Below are 18,050 nucleotides of genomic sequence, written 5' to 3' on the forward strand. Positions count from 1 at the left end.
CCATTGGGATGATATATGTTTCAATTCACACCATACAAACAGGGCTTATCTCATTCACAACAGACAGATGACAAGTAGACAGACAAGAAACAACGGTAACATAAGCCAAAATATTAAGTTCAAGACCCACTTACTACAGAGGTTGGTTTTTACCTGAAGAACAATTCAGACAGATCAGGTGGGCACAAATCTAAGAAGCACAGAGTTTATAAGAAAATAAAGCTTTTCTTACCTGCGCAGGATTTGTCTGTGGTTCTTTGATGTGCCCAGCCTCTTTGTTCCGTCCTTATGTTCGTTCGCCTCTTGTAGTTTCTTCAGCGAGTCCGTGTTCGCGGCGCCAGAAATGTTAGGTGTGACCTCAACAAGTCACCTATTTGTCAGGTTATGTTACCGTTTCCCAATTGTTAGTTAGAGTTCTTATCCAAGCAAAGAGACACAGAGATATTATTCAGTATTTCTGCTCAGAAGTCCGTCGTTAACTCTGACTGTCTCTGACTGACTGTGGCTCTGAGCTCTTTATTACTTCTCTTTTATAGACAGAAAAGAGCAAACATCAGCAAATGTAAAAAAAACAACATTTTCAAAGTAAAGACAATTCTCCGGGTGTTATCAGCTGATAAGACAATCTTCTGGGCGTAGACTGCTTTTTAGGGCTGATGCGGCCTCTTCTTGATGAGTACGTGACAATAGATGACGAATCCTTATTTTACAGAGAAGGATAGAAAAATACATGTATTTAGTATGACATACGGTCAACCATTTTGTTTAGACACCCCTTAATCCTTACAACAGCTAGGCCAATTTTTGCATGCCTGAGATATAGCTAGAATCAGAGATGCAGAGGTCAGTGTTGAAATTGTTTCCTGTTTCCAGTGCAAGGGAATCTTCATCACTCTGAGGTCGAATGTTGTGTTGCCTGAGGTTTAGCCTTGGCTCCCTTTTGTCTGTTTTCTGTCATAGCTACAGTACATGTGAGGGTATTCCCCTATGGGTTGCTCACAGATTAGGGTCTGGAATAAAGGGTAAACATGTCCAGAAGGGGTACAGAGCAACCTGGATTTAGACCTTCATGTAGCAAATACTCATTGTCACGTATCAGATAAGACCAGAACTGTGTGGACTGCAACAGAGGAAACCCAAACGTGTATAAGTGAAATATGATTTATTAAAGAAAGTGAATAATATAAATACAACCACACAGTGCAATAAACCAACCAACAAAGAACCCCAAACAACAACAGACAGATATGTACAATAAATGGGAAATGCAAGGACCGTAAACGGTAGGCAGGCCAGGGTCATACACAGAGGATCAGCAAATAAACAAGGGCAGTCCAGAATCAGAGTCACAAGCCAGGCCAAGGTCATACACGGGGAGATCAGTAAATGGGGTAAGGAACACAGGACAGGGAGAGGATGGACGGATCAGACTGCAGGACAGGGATAATGGTAACAGGTGGGACAGGGTAGGGACCAGGACAGGGAAACAGGATCAGAACCACGGGTCACAGGTTCAGGGCACAGGAATAGGTTCAGAATCAGGATCGCCAGCAGCAGGTCAGGGCACAAGGAACAATACCAAGGCGAGGTGTGTGTGCACCTGCCGGGTATTTATAATGGCTGCTGTCAGTCATGTGACGCCTGACTGTAGAAGGCAATACCTGCTCCACACTGCCAGGATCCCTCCGCTGGTGGACACCAGTACTGCGAACCAAAGATTACATAATTCCAGCAGGAGACACCTGCTGGTGGATCGCAGTACTGCATGCCAAATGATTGATATTACCAGCGGAGGGAACCCTTCCTGACACTCATAGCGAAATTGAAGGAGGAAATGCCTGAGTACCCTATAAGAGCTATGGGTAGAAATGACAGTAAAGTGTGTGACAAGTGGTGTGATGTAACACCTAGTTATCTACCTGAGATTGAGCTCTGAGTGGTTGAATTTTAGCAGCAAGTTTAAAAAGATTTTATTGTAAAATTAATATATTCCAAACATAGCCCCTGTTTTCACAGTAGCAGTCAGAGATAAAGGGTGCCCCTGTCTTACCTGTCCACAATGCTGGACTGTATATAAATTCCATGGTTCTCCCATCAAGGTTGGGATACCCCAAAGGTGTCTTCAGGGTCTGGGTTGTACCCAGGTGAACCCCAGTGCAAGATCCAGTGACCAAAGCAATATAACAGGCTGTCCCCGCAGTGTGGGGTCCAGGTACAGCTCCCAAGGTTTTACCGTTCTTACAGTGTGCATTTTCCATTGATCCAAAATTGTATTTGATTTATTTCTGATGAGGATTAGGTGAGTTTTTTTTTTGGGTGTGTATCTGCCATTAAAACGTAGTACCAATAATAATGCACCAAATAATACTTATACCACGTGTTGTTGCGTGCATTAATGTGCTTGAAACTGTATATATGTGCACAAGTATAACTGGGCCCTAAAGGAAACCTGTACTGAAAGAAATATTTGCACTAGTTGATTACTTACTACTGAAAGTGTTTGGAGAATGGCACTTTCTGCTTTGGACAACTTAGTCTTCTTAACTACTTGCCGCCCAGCCGATGCCGCTATACGGCAGCTAGTCAGCTGGATTGCGCGGTTCGTTTAAGAGCTATAGAGCCGGAGCTGATTTGCGTGGGCTGGCGGCCACAATGTCTGCCGCCCCCCCCGTGATTGCTCCTCAGAGAGGCAGAACGGGAATCTGTTAGGGTCATAGTAGATAATAGGCTCATCAATGGCATGCAATGCCAAGCTGCTAATAACAAAACAAACACAATATTGGCATGCATTAAAAAGGGGATCAACTCCAGAGATAAAATGGTAATTCTCCTGCCCTACAAGACTCTGGTCTGGCCGCATCTGGAGTATGCTACTCAGTTCTGGGCACCAGTCCTCAGGAAGGATATACTGGAAATGGAGCGAGTTAAAGAAGGGCAACAAAGCTAAAAAAGGATTTGGATGATATTAGTTATGAGGAAAGGTTGCGACCGCTGAACTTATTCTCTCTGGAGAAGAGACGCTTGAGAGGGGATATGATTTCAATATACAAATACCATACTGGTGACCCCACAATAGGGATAAAACTTTTTCACAAAAGGGAGTTTAACAAGAGTGGCCACTCATTATAATTAGAAGAATAGTTTTAATCTTAAACTACGTAGAGGGTTCTTTACTGTAAGAGCGGCAAGGATGTAGAATTCCCTTTCACAGGTGGTGGTCTCAGCCGATCTGTCTGCCGCAATGTTGCAGTCTTGCTAAAAATCACTGATCACCGGCATTACTAGTAAAAAAATAATAATAATAATAAAAATGACAAATCTATTCCTTATTTTGTAGACACTATAACTTTTGAGAAAACAAATCAATATATGCCTATTGCACTTCTACAATATGTAGTAGAATACATATTGGCCTAAACTGATGAAGAAATTTGTTTTTTTAAATTTTTTGAGGGGATATTTATTATAGCAAAAAGTAAAAAATATTGTTGTTTTTTTTTTTTCAAAATTGTCGCTCTTGTTTTGTTTATAGCGCAAAAAATAAAAACCGCAGAGGCAATCAAACACCACCAAAGGAAAGCTCTATTTGGACATCAATTTTGTTTGGGTACAATGTTGCATGACCGCGCAACTGTCAGTTAAAGTGACGCAGTGCCGTATAGCAAAAAGTGGCCTGGTCATGAAGGGGGTAAATCCTTCCGGGGCTGAAGTGGTTAAGGACATTTAAAATTAACAGGCTTACTGGAAGAATTACAGTAACAGTTGAAAATAAAGAAAAGTAAAGCCTAAAAACAAAGCTAATGCAAATATCGCATCTAATAACTGGTAAGCTGCAATATATTAAAGTGGTTGTACACCCTTACATATGCCCAGTAAAGTGAATGGCTTCAGGTGATACACAGAAGTGAAACAAAGCCTCCTACATAAGTTGTACCTGTTTATCTGATTCCATTTAAGTCCAGAATTTATATAGCTTGTCTGGGTTTCCAGAAAACAGGGTGGAGAGCTGAAATTACACACTGCAGAGCTCAGGGAGAAGAGCTCTGATAGCTGATTGGAGGAACAAAGAAGAAGATGGGACTGACACCTGGGGGAGGTTTACTAAAACTAGAGCACTCAGAATCTGGTGCAGCTGTGCAGTTAATCAATCAGCTTCTCACTTCAGCTTGTTCTATTAAGCTTCGACAATAAAATCTGGAAGCTGATTGATTTCTATGCAATGCTGCACCATAATTTGCACTCTCCAGTTTTAGTAAATTTTCCCCTTAGTGCTCTTAATAGAGACAAATACACACTATAGAGGGATAAACTTTGTTCAATTTTCATGTTTGAGATTTACGACAATTTTGATTCATTTTTGGGGTTAATATGGCACGAAGCCTGTTGTTATCTATGCAATTGACAGTGAATAAGTAAATGAAACTTTGCACTTAAGCCCCATACACACTATCAGATTGTCTGCTGATTTTTTACTTCAGGTTTACCAAAACCATGTAGTAGAAGGGCCTGCCTGATTGCATACACATTGAAACCCCTAAGGTTTGACCTCATATTATATGGTTTTGGTAAATCTGATGGAAAAAATCAGCAGACAATCTGATAGTGTGTATGGGGCTTTAAAGTGTATGGGCCCTTTCACACAGGCTTTCCAATCTGTCAGTTTTTCAGGTGGACCTGATCGGATGCTCCATTCACCCCATGGAGCAGTGAATGTCAACGGTGACATGTCTGCTGACACCCGCTGCTATATGATCCAATCCTCTCTGTGAAATCCAGACAGATGGACACCCTATTTTTCATCTGCCTGTAGGATCGGATCAGATGGGGTGGTATAAAAACGGACAGGCGGTCCGTTTTTACCTGATTTCCTCATAGAGGAGAGCGGGGTTTTGACAGGTCTGTCTCTGCACAATGAGCGAAGACAGACCTGTTATCCGCCTACTTAGCGGGGATCAGTGGATCGATTCCCCCGCTGAGCTAGTGGAGTCCGCTGGGCAAACAAGCCCATGTGAAAGGACCCTATGGAAGAGCTTGTGCCTGCTTGCAACGACAGCTTTACCACTCCATTATTGTAATATTGATTGTTATGTTTTTCTCCTAGGTTTAAAGACTGCCTTCGAAAAGTCAATGATACAGCTTCACGGGTGGTGGGGCAGGCTTTCTTTAATGTAATTAAGGTGCAGTGCTTTGAGTTAACCTACAAGGAGCAATGTGCAAAAAGGACCTGGTATGGATGGTAAGTACAGTGAAAGCAGCCATTTTTTTTTGTCAACACATATAGGTATGTCAGTGTTATACTGCCCATGTAAAACTAGTACACTGCCTGAGCTAGCCCACAGACCTTGGTAAAGACAGGATGGCAAAAGTCATAAGTCACAATTTAAAAGCATTATTCACCTTTACCCACTTGTCTACCAGAGCCATTTTTTTCAGGTTTTGCACGTGTTAAAATGTACATTTTAGGCCTGGAAATTTGTGAATACATTATATATAAATCTGAAAGCAGAGACCCTGCAGAATAAATTGTTGATAGTTGCAACTTATGTTGCATGATATGGAGGCATGTTTATCAAATACACATTTTCAGTAAAAATTACACTAAAGCAAATTTTAGTGCACACAAACAATATATTACCCATATTTGTGGTGAAATATAAAAGTTGAATTTTGATGCATAAATAAATTCCAAACATGTCAAGCTTTAAAGCAGAACTCCGAGATTGGCAAAAAAAATCCTCCATTAGTACACCCCCCTACAAAAAACATTAAACTGTTATTACATTTGTAAAATTCCCTACCAATGAGGAGAAAAGTCTTATTGAATTTTCAGGAAATCCTCATGTACACTGCTGATGGTAAAAGGACATTTAGGAGTAGTTGGGCATTTTTTTTCAGCTGCTCCAGAACTCTCCTCTGTTATCTTATCAGTACATGTACACAAGGTTGTTTATAGTAGTTTTTCGACAGTTGAGTTTAGAAGCATTTTTTGAAACGCAAAAAAAATGGGTTCAAACGGATGTTCAGAGGCATTTCAAATGCCTGTAACAGCCTGTAAACACAGCTAAACACGGTAACTTGCATTTAGCAGCATTTTTCATTTAAACAAAAAAATAATTTTTTTTTTTTTTTTTTTTTTACAAACGCTTCTAGATGCAAACGTGGCTAAACTTGGCATGTAAATGCATTCAGGAGAGGTTAAACAATGTCCCGTGTACGTGAAGCCTTAAGCCGCGTACACACGGGCGGACTGTCTGGCCTACTTAGTCCGCCGAAACACATTTCAGCGGACAGTCCGCTCGTGTGTGGGCTTCAGCTGACTTTTTCAGCCTGCAGTCTGGCGGACTAAGTATTTCGGAATTTCCGTAATACTGTCCGTCCGACTCGCATTTCGGCGGACAATCCGCCCGTGTGTGTGCCAGTCCGCCGTACTTTTGAAATGAGCGGACTTTTCCCGCCCGGAGAAAAGTCCGCTCATTTCGAGCGGGTATCCAGGTAGGCGGGGCCCGCGAAGGAGACGTCGCTGGCCCCGCCGCCTGGTATGGACTTAAAGGGGACCCCCAACGCCGAAAAAAATTGGGTCCCCCCCAAGTCCACAACAGACCCTTGTCCGAGCACGCTACCCGGCCGGCCAGGAAAGGGGGGCGAGCGAGCGCCCCCCCTCCTGAGCCGTACCAGGCCGCATGCCCTCAACATGGGGGGGTGCCTTGGGGAAGGGGGGGCTGCGCGGCCCCCCCACCCCAAAGCACCTTGTCCCCATGTTGATGAGGACAAGGGCCTCTTACCGACAACCCTGGCCGTTGGTTGTCGGGGTCTGCGGGCAGGGGGCTTATCGGAATCCGGGAGCCCCCTTTAATAAGGGGGCCCCCGGATACCGGCCCCCACCCTATGTGAATGAGTATGGGGTACAATGTACCCCTACCCATTCACCTGTAAAATAAAAGTAAAAAAAAAACACAACACACGAGATAAAATACTTTATTGCACAGCTCCGGGGGTCTTCCGTCTTCGGGGGTCTTCTCACCGGACTCCTCCGCTATCTTCTTGTAGCTCTTTTACTAGCGGAGGAGTCCGGCTTTCTCCCTCGCCGCCGGCCTCTTCTCCCGACTTCGGGGGTCTTGTCCCCCTCTTCGGTTCTTCTGCCGGGCCACCGCGCCTTCTTATAGCTCTTTTACAGGCGGTGGCCCGGTCTTCTGTCGCCGCCGTCGCCGCCGCCTTCCGTTCTTCTTCTTCTTCTTCTTCTTCTTCTCCTTCTTCTCCAGGAGATGTTGCCTCGACGATCTCTCCGGCCGGAATGCCAGGGACGCACTGCGCGGCCACTTATATAGGGACAAGGGGCGGTATCACATGGCTTTATGTCACATGGGTTGGTGTCACATGGTGACCCCGCCCCCTTACGATGTCATAGTCCCCATGTGACATCAACCCATGTGACCAACCCATGTGACATAAAGCCATGTGACACCGCCCCTTGTCCCTATATAAGTGGCCGCGCAGTGCGTCCCTGGCATTCCGGCCGGAGAGATCGTTGAGGCAACATCTCCTGGAGAAGAAGAAGAAGAAGAAGAAGAAGAACGGCAGGCGGCGGCGACAGAAGAACCGAAGAGGGGGACAAGACCCCCGAAGTCGGGAGAAGAGGCCGGCGGCGAGGAAGAAAGCTAGTAAAAGAGCTACAAGAAGATAGCGGAGGAGTCCGGCGAGAAGACCCCCGAAGACGGAAGACCCCCGGAGCTGTGCAATAAAGTATTTTATCTCGTGTGTTGTGGTTTTTTTTTGTACTTTTATTTTACAGGTGAATGGGTAGGGATACATTGTACCCCATACTCATTCACATAGGGTGGGGGGCCGGTATCCGGGGGCCCCCTTATTAAAGGGGGCTCCCGGATTCCGATAAGCCCCCCGCCCGCAGACCCCGACAACCAACGGCCAGGGTTGTCGGGAAGAGGCCCTTGTCCTCATCAACATGGGGACAAGGTGCTTTGGGGTGGGGGCGCTCGCTCACCCCCCTTTCCTGGCCGGCCGGGTAGCGTGCTCGTACAAGGGTCTGTTGTGGACTTCGGGGGGACCCCCACGCCGATTTTTTTCGGCGTTGGGGTTCCCCTTTAAGTCCATTCCAGGCGGCGGGGTCAGCGACGTCTCCTTCGCGGGCCCCGCCTACCTGGAGACGCGCTCGAAATGAGCGGACTTTCCTCCGCGTGTGTGGGCGAGTCCGTTCATTTCAAAAGTAGGGCGGATAGTATGGCGGACTTAGTACGCCGTATTAGTCCGCTCAAAAAGTGGTGTGTGTGGTCAAGTCCGTTCATTCGAAAGTATGACGGACTGTCCGTCGGATTGTCTGATGGACTAAGTTGGCCAGACAGTCCGCCCGTGTGTACGCGGCTTTAGAAGAGGGATTACATTATATCCTCTCCTCTCTCTACAGTATAATCAAACTACACTTCCCATCATGCTTTGAGAAATGCAGTGAATGTGGGATGATACACTAGGCCTGTACATATTAAATGTGAACACTTCTTAACAGAGGGTCCTCCTCTACTACTGTGACCTGGGACACCTTCAAGGCTTTCACCAGAGGGCAATATATCTCTTCTATTGTGGTATCCGGAGAGAGCCAGCTGCTGTCACTGTTGACCTACAGGCTGCCGTGCAATCTCAGTCAGACATCTACGCCGCCGACCCCTCGGATACACATTATGACTCCCTCAATGCAGCAAAACGCAGGCTACACCTTCACCTCACCGAAGTAACTAGACTAGACCTTTACAGGAATAGGCAATGGTTCTTTGAGCAGGGAGACCGGAACGGTCACCTACTGGCAATGCTGGCACAACATGACAAACCCTTGACGGTGATCCCCAGCGTGGTGTCCCCTTCTGGAGAATCAGTCTCCTCCCTGCCAGATGTACTGGAGGCATTCTGCAAATACTACACCTCCCTCTATAGCTCAGTACTACCACCAGATTTACAGCCACGGGACCTTGCACCCTGGCTGGACCCCTTGGCATTTGGTTGGCTTTCTGATAAAGAGAGAGAATCCCTAGTGAGGCCGATTACCCCGGAGGAGGTACTGAAATCGATGGGGTCCTTCCCTACTGGGAGGTCTCCAGGCCCGGATGGACTCCCCATCGAGTTCTATAAGACTCATGGGGACCTACTGGCCCCCAAATTAGCTCAACTGTTTACCCATTGTTTGGCTGATGATGCCCTTCCGGCTTCCATGAGTCATGCCCACGTCATTCTCATCCACAAAGCACCCCATCCTGTGCCTCCTACAGACCTATCGCCCTACTTAATATGGATTTCAAGATTCTCACCAAATTACTGACGATGAGACTACAGCCCCTACTCCCCTCCGTTATAGAGACTGACCAAACTGGTTTCATGGCCAATAGAGCAACAGACATAAACTTGAGACGCCTGTTCACTAACATACATGCGCAGCATCTTAATGAAGGGTCCAGGGTGGGGGCCTCTCTCGACATTAAAAAGGCCTTTGACACGGTCGAGTGGCCTTTTCTCTGGGAGATCCCCCGACTAATGGGGTTCCCTCTGGTCTTCATTGAGTGGATTAAGGTCCTTTACTGTGACCCCACCTCCGCCATTAAGCTGGAGGGGGGGCCTGTCACAGTCCTTCTGTCTGTGCAGAGGTACGCAGCAGGGCTGCCCTCTCTCCCCAGTCCTATTTGCCATTGTGATGGAGCCACTTGTAGAAGCCCTCCACACCTCCCCCTGCGTTAGGGGGCTGCGGATTTTCCTCAATGATGCGGGTCCATCGCTTGAGGGAGCCCTACAGATCCTCAACTCCTTTTCCTGTGTCGCGGGCCTCAGAGTTAACTGGACAAAATCTCTTCTGTGCCACATAGACCTAGCGGCCCATGTCACAACTCCTCCTAATATTCCCCTCCAATGGGTCGAGACCTTTAAATACCTGGGGGTAGTGGTCTCCAGAGAGGCCTCCGACTACTTACCCCTGAACCTCTCCCCGGTAGTTCAGGAGGCTCAGCAGCGACTCATTGCCACTTTCATTGATGGGATGTATAAATTTGTTTAAAATGAAATTATTACCCAAGTTCACATACTTATTTCGCCACTCTCCACAGTGTATACCCAAATCTTTTTTCACACGTCTACACCGCCTTCTCGCCTCTTTCCTGCGGGGATCCCAGTCCCCCAGATACAGCTGGACCACACTGATACGCCCGATCTCTCAGGGTGGCTTGGCGTATCCGGATCTATACAAGTACTATTTAGGCACCCAACTAGTTACGACTTGTGGCTTAATCCGGACATCTCCAATCCAGCCACCCAGATTGAGACAGCAGTGCTGGGATCCCTTGAGGCGCTAAAATTTTTACTCTTTCGAGGCCCCCAGGCCCCCTACCCACTGACACCCTCCATGCGCACCATATTGCGTGCATGGGGGACAGGTCTAAAAATTGAAAAATACCCTAAACAGGCAATGTCACCCAATGCCCCCCTCTGGCGAAACCCAACCCTAGAGCACATCTACAAATTACCTGAGCCCCATGCCTGGATCAAATTTAACATAAAAACGGTGTCACAGATTGTTTTCAACCAATCCCTAGTTCTGTTCTCCAAACTGAATTCTGACTTTAATGTACCACGGTCCTACTTTTTTCGATACTGTCAACTCTCCCATGCCTTCGGTTGCCAATTCTCCAACTCTCCTCCTCAACTGATCCAGTCTTTACTAGAGGACCTCCTTAGGTCTGATTGTGCAAAAAAACCCACCTCTCAATTGTTCTCACATCTAACTATCCCCTCTCTCCCGGCGTTGGAAATATTAAGAACTAAATGGTCCTGTGACATATCCGATCTTGACAACGACGACTGGGAAGACATTTGGGATTTCCCTTTTAACTCCCTGGTCTCTCTGAGAAACCGCCTGATCCAATTCAAGATGGTTCACTGGGCATACTTTACCCCCCCACAGATTATACAAAATGAACCCCAACTCCCCTCCCGGGTGTTGGAGATGTGGTGGGATCCCTGGGGACTTCACCCATATCTTCTGGACCTGCCCAGCAATTACCAGTTATTGGAAGGAGATTCTAGACTTTATCACGCAGATCACCTCTGTGCCACTACAACCAACAATGGCAATCTGCATACTAGGCCTGATTGAGCAACTAGTCCCTATGGTGGCAGGACGTACGCTCATGGGACTCCTATTGTTTTATGCCCACAAAGCCATAGCTCTCAGTTGGCGCAAACCAACCTCCCCTCCTCTCTCCCTGTGGAAAAAACTCATCAAAAATAGCCTACTTCTGTATAAAGACACATACGCCAATAGAGGCTGCCCCAACAAGTATGTCAAAGTCTGGTCTAAATGGTTGGCAGATCCCTCCTCTGCTTTGGTGGTCTCCTAGTAGAACCTGCACAAAATGGCTCTCAAGTGGGTGCCAACTGTTCACATTGAATATAACAGTTATTACACCCTCATATACAAATGTGGACTACAGTATCTAGAGACCCGGGGAGCTGCGCTGCTGTACAAACAATCACAATCTATGATATATACCTGCTATCCATGTATGACATAACTACATGAGGTCCCCACGGGGATCCCATTGTTGCCATGTAAGACCACTGTATCTTTAATTGTCTGTTTTTTTTTTCTTTTTCTTTTTTGTTCTGTTTATTGCAAATCAATAAAAAGATGTTTTAAAAAAAAAATGTGAACACTTCAAATAAATCACACCCCAGCATTCCACACAGCAGGATAGGTAGGTTACAGCCTTATACATGCAAAGCATGTTTGTGCTCTCCCTCTCCAGCCACAGCAGGAGATAAGCATATATTGTCCACATGTACAGCCTCATTATTGTCCAAATGTACAGCCTTATCAGTGTCCACATGTACAGCCTTATCAGTGTCCACATGTACAGCCTTATCAGTGTCCACATGTACAGCCTCAGCTCTGTCCACATGTACCGCCTCATTATTGTCCAAATGTACAACCTCATTGTCCACATGTAGAGCCTCAGCACTGTCCACATGTAGAGCCTCAGCACTGTCCACATGTAGAGCCTCAGCACTGTCCACATGTAGAGCCTCAGCACTGTCCACATGTATAGCAAAGATCATTAGGAGACACCGACCGGCTGGCCGGATGACAGAGCAGAGATCTCCAGCTGTGACAGATCCTGTATATGAAACACCGATCGCCCTAAAGTTCTGCCTCCTGGACTGTCTTTGTGATAGTGCACTGTTCCAATGCAGGTCCAGGAAGCAGGATTGTTTGGCAATCAGTGTTTCATATACAAGATCTGTCACAGCCGGCATTTTTTTTCTAGATAAAAAATGCTGCTCCACCAATGATACAGCAGGGTAGGTCACCCTAGGTGTTGGATATTGGATATGGAATTGGATATGCTGGCAGGATCAGCAGATAAAAAAAAAGCCTGAACAAAAAAAAAAAAAATCACATCTAAGGACTGTAAAAAAAAAAAGTAATTTTGATTGTAAATTCCAAATCCTGGAGTACAGTACAGGACACGTGCTGAATAATCATAGACTCCATGTTATAGGCTGGTACTTTTAGGTGATTGGACGCTGGCAAACTTTTAAGGGCATGCCCCTGAACATACACCCTATAACCCTATCCCACTTTGTGAGTACTCAGTTTTGTAGTAAGCAGTACAGAGAAACACAGGAATAGAAGGGAAATGTTGATTTTGGAAGAAAAATGTTTTTATGTTGACTGTACAATACAGGACAAAGGCTGCCTTTTAATACACCCTGGGACGCCGATGCAAAGAATGAGAAGGGTTGGCAACAACTAGACAATCAGAACCATGACAATAGGCCCAACAACAAAGATCAGAGTTTTGTCCTGAGGCAGCCTGAAGTATCTCAATTGTTTTGGGACGTTTGCAGATAACTGAAAGGGAGATCAATCCTTTAGAAGTATTTAACAAATATAGAAAATGGTAGGACTTTTAAGCCACTATTCAGTAACAACTTTACTAATAATAAAATTTTTTAATTCATGGGTAAAGTAAAACAGTTTTCAGAGTAGTCAGGAAACAACAATACACATTAGAGCACTGGTAAACCTTTCGGGCCATACAGACCACTGAACTCACAATTCTGAATCCCGCGGACCACTAACATGCCTTATACACAGTGCTCCAGCTCTCTCCCCGGATCACACTGCTGCCTTATACATACAATACTCTGGTGCTCTGGCCCCCACTCCCCATTCACTGTTGCCATCACACTGTTGCCTTACATAAACTCATCATTGGATCTCACCTCCTTATCCAGCCATGTGCTCAAGCTCTGTGCTCCCTCTCATGGTCTGTGATCAGCTGCCACTGGAAGTCCCATCCTTCTTCACTGCCCGCTCTCTGCACTACTCCCGGTGCTTCCCTCTAAGTTCACAGTAGCTGGAACTACAGAGATGGCATTGAGAACAACACTGGAAACAAAATTGGATGGTATACATGCAGCACAACAATGATTTGCAGCAGAACCCCTGGGGCCACCAAAACCTTCCACGGACCATTGGTTGGCAACTACTGCTTTAGAATATACAAGCTGCAGTTAAATCAGGTCAGCAGCTGTAGCATATTAGAACTGTCCAAGTAAATCAGCATATTCAACGTTTAGCAAAAACAACCTATCCGTGGTAGGTATTGAATTATGCAGCAATAAGAGAAACCAAGACAGATGCATCAAAATTGTCCAGATCCCTCAGGGAAGGAGTTTATCTATGACCAAGTTAATAGGGCTCAGCATGAGGGTATCCAGCCACTGAGCCAATAGCTTCTCAAATTTATCAAGACACCCTCTACCTTTACCTGTTGGTAAATTTAGCGGTCTAATCTAAGCGTCTCTACCATTTATTTTCTCCATTTTGCCAGTAATGGTGGTTCTGACGATTTTTCAATATTCTATTATCACTTTACAAGCTTGGAACAGGGCATGGTGCATCATGTGACCCATTGATTTGTGGACAAGCCAAGTCTATCCTAGGGATGTTTCTGCCGAGTAGAATGAAAATGTCAGCATTTTTGTCAAGAATTGGTATGTGGTCAGCTATACCACCCAAGTGAGTGGGGTGTGAAGCAGCTGCAGGATTAGGGATCTCAGTCTCTGTTGGTTGGAATCTGTATGCACTTGATGAAAATGGGCAATGGTATTTCTACATTGCCATTCAGAGGAGCTAATACAGGACCAGTGCATACCTCCCAACCTTCCCTGATTCGCCAGGACCGTCCTGGAAATTGTCCCTTGTCCCAGTGAATCAGGATTGAGTCCCGGATCGGCCATGGCGTGTGCGGGGTGTCTAGGTTCCCACACGCCACGGGCAACAATGTGAATGGCAGCCACCATCTCTCCTCGCCGGTCTGGCTGCCTCTGTCACCTACCTGTGCACAGTGCAGAGTGGAGCACACTGAACCCACCCCCTCCTCCTGCTGTAATGTTTTATTTTCCTGTACAGCGGAGGAGAGGGGAGCATGCACTCCACTCTGGAAGAACGGCAATCTGTCACTGTGCAAGTGACATTTGTTGAGTTTAAGTTTGGCCACACCCATATTTTGCAGTGGCGCATGTAGCACACCACAAATTACTTCCTCAAGTGTCCCTCATTCCAAAGTTAAAAAGTTGGGAGGTATGCCAATGGCTCTCCTGCCTGAAATTTCTGTAATGCCAGCACAGATGCCCAGGATGTATGGTAAGACATCTCCTGTTATGTTTAACAGGTTCAAAAAGCTTTGATCTTGCAAGAGATCCATCAAGCCCCATACATACTATCAGATTTTCTTCTGATTTTTTTCCTTCAGATTTACCAAAATCATATAATATGAGGTCAAACCTTAGGAGTTTTAATTTGTATGCAATCAGGCAGGCCCTTGCACTACAGCAGAAAATCTGATAGTGTATGGGGCTTACTGTGATCACTTGAATATTATACAGCCTTGCAGCCCTTTCAGATTGGCTCTTGGAGGATACATGAACTAAGAATATTTTGTCACAGAGTCCATCTTTACTGTACAAGTATGTGCTTTCCCCACCATGCTTTGCCTTAGGAGGATTACCTGTGAACAGTATGAGACTGTCTTGAAATGGATGAAGCACTTGCACATGATCATAATTCACATTCTATGCCCTTAATAGTAGCCTAAAGCCCCATACACACTATCATATTTTCTGCTGATTTTTCCTTCTGATTTACCAAAACCATATAATATGAGGTCAAACCTTAGGAGTTTCAATTTGTATGCAATCAGGCAGGCCCTTTCACTACATGGTTTTGGTAAATCTGAAGGAATAAATCAGCAGAAAATCTGATAGTGTGTATGGGGCTTTACAGTTTTTAGCATAGTAGTAGTAGTAGGAACCACAGAATTTAATGCAAACCCCAAAGTTCTATAAAAGCTTTTTGCATTTTTGTAGGGAATTCTTTGTGAAGCCAATTTCCTAAGCAGGTTTGGTTAGTTATGTATGGGACATTGGTTTATTTGGGTTCTCGATTTTCTCGAATTTAGTCTTTTTTCAAGGACTGAAGTAGGTGCAGGTAAAATATCAGTCCTTTTCACAGACACCAGACCACTGCGGTCTATATGTGAAATGCGTGAGCTTTCAGGCCTTGGAGAAGGTGGACTGAAAGGGTTGAATTCCTCATAGGATCAATTTTAGAACCTGCAATTTTCCTGATGAACTTGCAGAAGAAGGAAAAGGAAGGAAAGGGAAGCTTTATTTTATTTCTTGTACGTTGTTCCAAATGATGCACATTTTTCCTGTATACGATGAGGTCATTTGGACATTATTGGGTTAACCCGATGAGCAGTATCTAGGAAACTGACGCCAGGTAGGTGAGTATCAGCTTTGGCACGACCACTAAGCTCTTGCAATATTAGATTGTCTGGTGTACTGAGGGAAAAGTAGGCAGATTATCTTGAGAGGTGGTATGAGCAGTGTACTGACCTTGGTTGAAGGATACAGCTACTCTGACTGCGAGCTAAAGTTATCGTTGACCATGTGAGGAATGTGATGCAACAGAGTGTGTGCTACTGTTAAGTCCTTTACTTTCGTTAGCAGCTTGCTCTAAAACTTTTAACCTTGACATGGCTGTGGCTGACGTGTTTGCATTGTTTCTTTAAAGCTTCCACCTCTGCTCTCTTGCATGCAGCTTCTTCCATCACTGCTCTCTTGTGTGCTGCTTCTATGACTTCTGCTTTTATCTTTGCTATCTTGCCTACAGTTTCTGTTTTCACCTCTGCTTTCCTTCAAGCAAAGGCTCACTGAATTTTAGAAGCTTCAGCATCTGCATGGGCTTTAATTTGTTTTAGGCTGCATGTGGAAGAAGTTAATTGTAGAGAATTTGCAGATCTTGAGTAGCATCTTGTAGAGGTAGAGTGATGAAATTAAGGCTGTGGCCATACACGGTTTGAATCGCAGACGGTTCAGTGGGAACCGGCCGAGATTCAAACCATTATGGGCAGGCTGAATATACCAAGTTAATTGATCAATCTGAGTACAATCAGCCTGCTGAATTCACTTGCTGAGCAGCGCGTTTACATGCAGGTTGGGAACATGCAATTTTGCATGTTCCCGATCCACACTAATGTGACCTGGCCCTAAATGAAGTTGTGTGATTCTCACTTCTGACTTTGTAATAGTAAACTGTCTTTCTAGATTAAGTGCATCAAATCCTTTTAATCTGCACAATTTTTAAAATAATTTCTTATGCACATATGGTGTGAACAAGTCCTAATTATTACTGTGACTCTTCAGTGTTGTACCTGTTTAGGTGGATGTATTTTAGGTAGAACTAAAGGCAACACTTTTTTTTTCCATTTTGGATAGAGTAAGGGAGGGTTATGAGTTTTGATTTGTCCCATTGTGCAGATCTCCCTTTATTTTCTGCCCCATAGCCAAAGCAGGAAGTGATAAAGAAAGGTAATTCATAGTTGTCATCAGAACTAGTGTCTCCATTGTAAAATATCCCCATTATTCCTGCTCTGGGGACAGCCCAAAATTTAGTATTTTCTTTTACTTTTCTTGATAATGGCAAAGAGTGAATCTCCCTAACGAGGGCACAGACAGCAATAAAAACCTGACAGATGTTCTATAGGGGTGTTGAAAATAATCGTCTAATTGATCGTCTAATTGATGCATAGCGATTCAGCCTTAAATGATTCTGCATCAATGAGAGAGTGGCTGAATCGTGATTGCATCAATTATGTCATCAGCCCCTGTCAGAGTCCTCCTCTCTATGTCTTATCTGTGTATATCCAGTGCTGATCACACAGAGTGGGGATCTTTCATTGTTACACGGGGCTTGAATCTGAAACGCCCAGTGGCCAGTGTAACAAAGTCCCGGCTCCTATGATAGACGACACACTTGATCCAATGCTGGGAAATTGAATCAGTGTGACTTGTATCATAGGAGGCGGGACTTTGTTGACAGTGGCCACCAGGATGTTCAAATCCATGCTACAGCGAGAGATCCCCTCTCTGTGTGATTTGGGCACTGATGAGGCTGCCTTGATGGGAAATGGTAGGCTGCACTGATAGGCTGTAATGATGGGTTTTTGATGAAAACCATGGACTGTAAATCATGATGGAATTGTGAGACCAGTGAAAATGCACTCTAGTGTTCTAATCCCTCTCCACTTCTAGACTTAAAGCGGTTCTTCACCCTAAAGGGGAAGTTCCACTAATCTGATCCCTCCCCCCCTCCGGTGCCACAATCGGCACCTTTCAGGGGGGCGGAGGTGCAGTTACCTGGATAATCCAGGTATCTGCACCCACTTCCGGGCAGACCGCCGCAGACGCCCCGCCCCCCGCCCCCCCCCCCCCTGTGTGGGAAACACACAGTTCCCAGGACACCGCGGGGGACCAGAAGAGACGCGCAGCGCGACTCGCGCATGTGCAGTAGGGAACCGGGCAGTGAAGCCGCGATGCTTCACTTCCCGATTCCCTGACAGAGGATGGCGGCGGGGGCAGCAGCGAGACGAGCGATAGCTCGTCATCTGCCGCCGACATCGCTGGACCCTGGGACAGGTAAGTGTGATTTT

General features: G+C 45.5%; 1 protein-coding gene across 1 annotated transcript in view; it reads left to right on the forward strand.

Annotated features, from left to right (window-relative positions):
* PROCA1 (protein interacting with cyclin A1) overlaps positions 1-18,050 on the forward strand; it is a 46,617-nt gene that overhangs the window by 17,732 nt on the left and 10,835 nt on the right. The window contains exon 3 of the mRNA XM_077480413.1: positions 5,102-5,236. Coding sequence (XP_077336539.1) covers positions 5,102-5,236 — 135 coding nt within the window. The remainder of the gene's footprint in view (positions 1-5,101; positions 5,237-18,050) is intronic.

The sequence above is a fragment of the Lithobates pipiens genome, unplaced genomic scaffold, assembly GCF_037356315.1.
Source record: "Lithobates pipiens isolate NorthernLeopardFrog02 unplaced genomic scaffold, aLitPip1_a1.2 Scaffold_16, whole genome shotgun sequence".
NCBI lineage: Eukaryota > Metazoa > Chordata > Amphibia > Anura > Ranidae > Lithobates > Lithobates pipiens.